Source organism: Etheostoma spectabile, chromosome 23 (genome assembly GCF_008692095.1).
Source record: "Etheostoma spectabile isolate EspeVRDwgs_2016 chromosome 23, UIUC_Espe_1.0, whole genome shotgun sequence".
In the NCBI taxonomy this organism is placed as follows: domain Eukaryota; kingdom Metazoa; phylum Chordata; class Actinopteri; order Perciformes; family Percidae; genus Etheostoma; species Etheostoma spectabile.
The window spans coordinates 16,860,787-16,867,366 of NC_045755.1; the positions used below are offsets into that span (position 1 = coordinate 16,860,787).

The 6,580-nt window shown below is 43.3% G+C and overlaps 2 protein-coding genes across 3 annotated transcripts in view; one reads left to right on the forward strand and one right to left on the reverse strand.

Moving 5' to 3' along the window:
* Positions 1–1,289, reverse strand: part of cry1a (cryptochrome circadian regulator 1a) — a 19,686-nt gene extending 18,397 nt beyond the window's left edge. Inside the window, exon 1 of the mRNA XM_032505636.1 lies at positions 270–1,289. Within this exon, the coding sequence (XP_032361527.1) occupies positions 270–427 (158 nt within the window). The 5' untranslated portion in view covers positions 428–1,289. The remainder of the gene's footprint in view (positions 1–269) is intronic.
* Positions 1,290–4,712: 3,423 nt separating this feature from the next.
* btbd11a (BTB (POZ) domain containing 11a) overlaps positions 4,713–6,580 on the forward strand; it is a 172,761-nt gene continuing 170,893 nt past the window's right edge. For both annotated transcript variants that reach the window (XM_032505608.1, XM_032505609.1), the window contains exon 1: positions 4,713–6,056. In XM_032505608.1, coding sequence (XP_032361499.1) covers positions 5,192–6,056 — 865 coding nt within the window. In that variant the 5' untranslated portion in view covers positions 4,713–5,191. The remainder of the gene's footprint in view (positions 6,057–6,580) is intronic.

The window sequence follows — 6,580 nt, forward strand, 5'->3', positions numbered from 1 at the left end:
GCCCAGAAATTACTAAAAAAAAAAACACATGAATGACTATACTCATCGGATATTAGCACACAACAAAACCATTTTTGAATATGAAATGCTAAAATGCCCAGTGCATACAATTTAACAGCAAAAGAAGCATGCGATGAGAGTAATGAGTACTAGGGATTTTATTATAAAAAATAAATATAGTATAGTGGTCTATCCAGATGTGCATGGATCACCGTGAGGAGCTGTGTGTATGGTGGCCCATTTTTTAATGCCTGGCTTGTTTTGCTCACCTCCACCTGTTGATCCCGACGTTGGAAGATCCCGCGAACCAGGGGTCGAGGATGTACACGCAGCGGACAGTATCCGCTCCCAGCAGAGATTCCTTAAGCGCCGGGTTGTCGTGGAGACGCAAGCCCTTCCTGAACCAGTGGATCGTATTAATGACCATTACTCAACTGGATGAGTCCTTTTTTCCCTTTTTGTATTTAAAAAACTGTCTTTTTGTGCTCACTCCACGCTTGCTCTGATTCACTGTTCAAATGGTATCCAAGAAAGAGGAAACTAGGTCACTGGGAATCCAAATTTCTTAAGTGCGTGTGCTATATTAGCTTGTATGCTATATTAGCTTGTTTGCTATTGTAGCTTGTATGCTATTCTAGCTTGTATGCTATTTTAGCATACAACTCGTTGTTTTCAATGATGCAGTCCAAGTTTGCAATTAACCTTGCTCTAACAGAAGTTTTTCCATTATGTCGAAGAATTTAAAAACCGTTGGCCGATGAACCATTTGGGCACGAGACCGGCAATGTGACAAGCAACCCGGCGGGCTTTAGGACCCGATTCGCTGACGTGCAGTAACCTCGTTTTGTGTTGTATAACTTATTTTTCCGAATAATGAAAAAAAAAGCTTGTAGAATTACACATTTACAAAAACGCTATTACAGGCCTGCACCCTAGAAACAGTATCTACGTATACTTAAGTAACAGAGTAATTAGCTAGTCTGTATTTGAAGGTAGTTGCTGAAAACGAGCAGAAGATACCGTTGCAAGATCTGACTGCTCCCCACCGTGAATACACGTTACAGGGTAAAGCTGGTTATGTAAAAACCGTTTCTGCGATAATGTCCAAATCTTCGCCGTAAGGCAAACTGAACATACACAGAGCTGTTAAAAATCCTTTTTCTGTTCCGTGTGAGTCGTCTTCTTTACTGTAAATCGGATGTTTTAAGTCAATTTTCGTCCACGTCCACGAACAGTCGTTCAATCTCCTCGCCGTTTCACCCACAGCCGTAACTCCGCCAACACAAGGACGTGCACAAGCTATGAGCTTTGTGATTGGTCCAGCCCGCTGTGGGCGTTTTCCCAGCATGGTCACGTTTCTGCAGCGTGCGTATTCTCCTTTCCAAATGTCCTATGAAAGGCGAGACAGATTGCATGAAACGTTAACATACTTGTGGTCATAATAACCTGCAAGTTTAGACTGATGATCCTCCGGTATTTTATTGTTAAATGTAAATGTGCTGTATTTATATAGCGCTTTTCTAGTCTTAACGACTCATACAGGAAACATTCATCATTCATACACTGCGGCCGAGGCTACCTTATAGGCCCCTTATACCAGTGTCAGTGTCTTGCCCAAGGACACTTCAACATGAGACTGCAGGGCCAGGGATTGAACCCCCAACCTTCCGATTGGCAGGCAACCGCTCCACCACTGAGCCACAGCCGCCCCATTGTACTACAAGTATAATAAGTTAATAACATTAATTAATAACAATAAGAATAAACATATGAATAGTTGTATAATATGTGCAAATACACTTAGAAGATTTACTGTTTGTGTAAAAACGTAAGACTTTAAACAAACCGCCAGCCTGTAGAGCCAACTGGCTTGTTAAGCATAAAATAACCCGGATCAGCACATGAAGTCAGGCATGGGCGGCGGTCACGGGCGGTCACGGGTGGGTGTACGTGTCTGTCCGTGTGTCGTCAGAACGCTGACGCACTTTATATCAAACCGTTGAATTTGCCCCACTTGCAGACGGAAATCAGTATCGGGGTTAGTTAAAAACTGTGATAATAAAAAATTATAATAATGAAAAAATATATATTTTAAAACCTACCTCCACAGAGCAAATAGCCCTCTATGTTCAGAAGTTGGCCCCTGATTAGGTGAATATGATAGCCTAAGTTTGCATTTTAACTGAGCTGTTCAACCTTATGCAGTAAATCGAGGCTCAAAACCTTTCTGTTTGCCACTGCCTTTTATTCAATTTGTACTTCGAACTTTGTATCTTATTTATCGTTTCTTATTTATTAAGAAAAGTACATTTTCTTATAAATCCTTGTGTTTCTTACAAGTCTTCTCTTAATGCCATTTTGTGATTTATAAAACACTGTTAATTGAAATGCTTGCAATAAGTATCCTTATCTATTGAAGTGTATGTAAGTTAAATTATATTATGATCCTTTTTATTAAAAGTAGTAGCAGTTTGTATGTACCACTTTCAATCTTGTTTTTTTTTTGTTGATGTTTTTCAATGTCTTCAATAAGAAATGCGTCACAATATTCTCTTACATAAATGTTTTTGTAATAAGGCTATGGGCATACATGCAGCCTTTAGACTGTGGGTGTAGTACCGTCTTTTGGCCACTGGGTGGCAGTATAACATCATGCCACTATCGCCCTCCTTCGATGTCAGATGATAACTTAATGTCAGACATCCATGATTATAAGGAATTCTTATGGTGGATGCTGCACTTTTTTTCTTTTTTCTTTTACACTTTGTGAGCCAGTATTTTTACAGAACCGTGGTATTATGGTAATAAGCATAGAATTATAATCATTAGTGTTATATTGAAAAATTATCAAAATTAGATAGAAGTCCTTAGTACCAAATGTTCAGCCACTTAAGAATAAAATATACAGAGTATGACATTTTTTTAGAGATAACACAAGCAAAAAAAAATCACACCAATCACTTAAAAAACCACATTATTTAATAAATTACTAAATCCAAAAACTTGACTGTGCAGCATGACTAAGGAAGCGTGCCTCATTCTGCTGGCAAAAATACTAACAATCTATCATCTTGCTGGGAAATTCATGATCCTTTTGCTGTTACCAGGCAACCAGGGCTTAATACGTGAGGACAAACTGAGCACAGTGCATGTAGAGAAGCAGCTGACAGCTGCCCACCTCCACCACTCTCACCTGAGTTAGTCAGCAAGATATGCTGCATTGCATCAAGAACTCATGGCAGACGGCTGGAGACTAACTGACTAGATGTCACGGAGTGGAGGAGGGCATGTTCTGAGGGCCGCATCTTCATACATAGTAACTCTTATAGGAAGAGTTCTTTATGCAAAATGCATTATTATCATTTAATTGTATTTACAATTTCATTGTTTTCTCCATGGAGTTCATGTAAGAATGATATCTCATCACCTACAGTATCATGCTCAGTCTTATGTTGGCAGGTGAATAATTTAATATTCAGTCAAAGAAAATCTTCCCAAACTCGTCGGTCATATTTAAAAAAAAAAGTCTTATCCAATGTGTTTCCCCGTGGAGGGTAAACAGAGATACTTTGCTCTAAAACATAAATCATGCAGTGTGGTAATGCTGTTGTTTATCGGTTGTCAGCCAAACAATGACACTAAGACACTGGTATGATTTGTGTTTACATTTCTCCCTGTCAATCACTCTGCAAGAGTGGGCGTCATTTCTCTAAACATTTTTTTTTTAAAGACTATTTTTTTGGGGGGCTTTTCCCTTTATTGTGTAGAGACAGTGTATAGACGTGAAAGGGGGAGAGAGATGGGGGACGACACGCAGCAAAGGGCAACAGGTTGGACTCTAACCCGGGCCGGTGCAGGAATTACTGGGTGACTTAATGGCCACCCCATCATTTCTCTAAACTTGATGAGTTCTTTGGCATGGGTACTGCGGTGTCATGCTAAGAAAATATGAAAGGGCCTCTGGCATGCCAGGCAGCGTGGACAGATGGTTGGTACAAGGAGAAGCCCAACAGAATGGATGAATCATCGTTTCACCAACTGTTCCTCTCAGAATGTCAGTCTCAGTTGTATTATGGAGAATAAATTGTTCAATAACACCACAATAAAATGATGCTAAACCTGAAACCAGAAGCACTTTCAGTTGAATTATCACCAGTGGTGGACAGCAAAAACAGATGTTCACTGCAGGCCCTATGTGTATTTCATATTTTTTCCATTCAGAAAAATGACACTTTTCACAACAGAGGTTCATTCAGAGATGTTACAGATGTCCTAATACATTTAAGGGAAACGGGACATTATTATTAGGCTATTAGCTGAGAACAATGGGAGAAAGTGCACATTCAAGATGGAAAAAATAATCCAAAAGGCACCTGGCAATATTGTTCTTAAAATGTATTTTTCATTGATGTTATTTCTACTTGAATTCTAGACAGATAGCCTAACTTATCCCAACAGAGCTGCTATGAATGATGTAACAAAGGTAAAAGTGCATAACCTTTGACCTATGAAATATTAAGCACTGTTTATGTCTGTGTCCCAACCATTCATTGTCTTTAACAGTGAAATCCATTTTCATGGAGTAAAGTACAAATGTGTTTATGCAGGAGAGGCCTGCTGTTATGTGTCATTGGTCCATATTTTTGTCACCCCATAAACAGAGCATTCACATTTCCACCATGTGTTTTCTCAGTGGGAATCCACCTCTCATCCGATCGCTTCACTGCAACTGCACACGAGTACAAATACAGATTGGTTGGCACAGCAGCTTACGTCTATGTCTCAGATTCTGCAGTGATGTTTCACCAGCGCCAGGTAGCCTCTGCTTGAAGGTGGCAGACAGGTTGTCTGTGTCAGTCAAAGCTGATGGAGATGCGGATTGGCCTGTTTCCGCCCGCGTTGCTCCAGGCTCCACCTCTCCATCAGAGTCCTCCCCGTGCTGCGCTTGTTGCAGTGAGCGCGGAGGGTTTGTGCGCTCTCACGTTACGCGCATGAAGTTATGGTCAAGAGGATATCGAAGACGTACAGCCACTCAGAGAAGTATGAAAGTGCAGGCTCCCGTCGGTCGTTTCACTCTTTAACCTGGGAAATACAATTAAGTCATCGGATAGCGGCTGAGAAAAAGCAGGAAAACGAGTTTTGTGGCTTTTAACTGAGGGACCAAGCATACCCAACAGTATGCGGTGCAGTTATGGCAGGCAAGGGTAAGACCGTCGTGAGGACGCTGGAGGATTTAACGCTTGATTCTGGTTATGGTGGAGCTGCGGACTCGGTCAGGTCGTCCAGCGTGTCGCTGTGCTGCTCCGACACGCATCAGTCCATCGTGCATGGGGGCAACTGCTGGCATCTGACCGAATCAATGCACAGCAGACAGAACAGTTTGGACACAGTCAACACCGTCCTGGCGGAGGACACGGAGATACTGGAGTGCTCGGGTCAGTGCGCCAAGCTGCCCGAGCTGGAGGACGTGCCATGGAGCCTCGGCGAGGTGGAGGGCGCACTGAGGAAAGACGAGGAGCTGATGGTGGGCAACCCGCCACCGGAGGTCCTAGCCCGGCTGTCGGCTCTCATCAGCCGCGCGTTGGTGAGGGTGGCCCGGGAAGCGCAGCGGCTCAGCCTGCGCTACGCCAAGTGCACCAAGTATGAGATCCAGAGCGCCATCAAGGTGGTGCTCTCATGGACCATCTCTGTCAACTGCATCACGGCGGCACTCAGCGCCCTGTCCCTCTACAACATGAGCACCGGGGACAAGTTCAGCCGAGGCAAGTCGGTGCGCTGCGGGCTGGTATTCTCCGTGGGGAAGTTCTTCAGGTGGATGGTGGATAGTCGCGTGGCCCTCAGGATCCACGAGCACGCTGCCATATACCTCACCGCCTGCATGGAGAGTCTGTTCAGAGAGGTGTTCAGCCGCGTCCTGCGCAGCGCGCTGGTGGAGAGGGACAACGGGACCCCCAAGTTTACGCTGGAGTCACTGGAGCAAGCCATCAACAATGACTCGGAGATCTGGGGTCTGCTGCAGCCGTACCAGCACCTCATTTGTGGAAAGAATTCGAGTGGTAAGAAAAAGTTCATAAGAAAGAAAATACCAGGGATGCCAATCAGTGATTATTTGTTTAAATGTGATATGCTGAAATATGATTGGACACTCTTTAGTCACCGCCATGTCCTGTCCTGTGTTTTATGTATTTAGTGAAACCCTCACACTGTAAAATCACAAATAAGCCAAATCGTGTTCAGTTTCCCCCTGAAACAAGTAGGCCTACCACTCAATTCTAATGGATGTTAACATGTTCCAGTAAATATCTAACAAGGCAGAATGGTGACTCAGCTGGGAGTGATGAGTCTTAAAGGTCCCATGGCATGAAAATGTCACTTTATGAGTTGTTTTTTTTAACATTAATATGCGTTCCTCCAGCCTGTCAAAGGTCCACCAGTGGCTAGAAATGGTGATAGGTGTAAACCGAGCCCTGGGAATCTTGCTCTGCCTTTGAGAAAGTGAAAGCTCAGATGGACCGATCTGGAATTATGAGGTCATAAGGGGCAAGGTTACCTCCCCTTTCTCTGCTTTGCCCACCCAGAG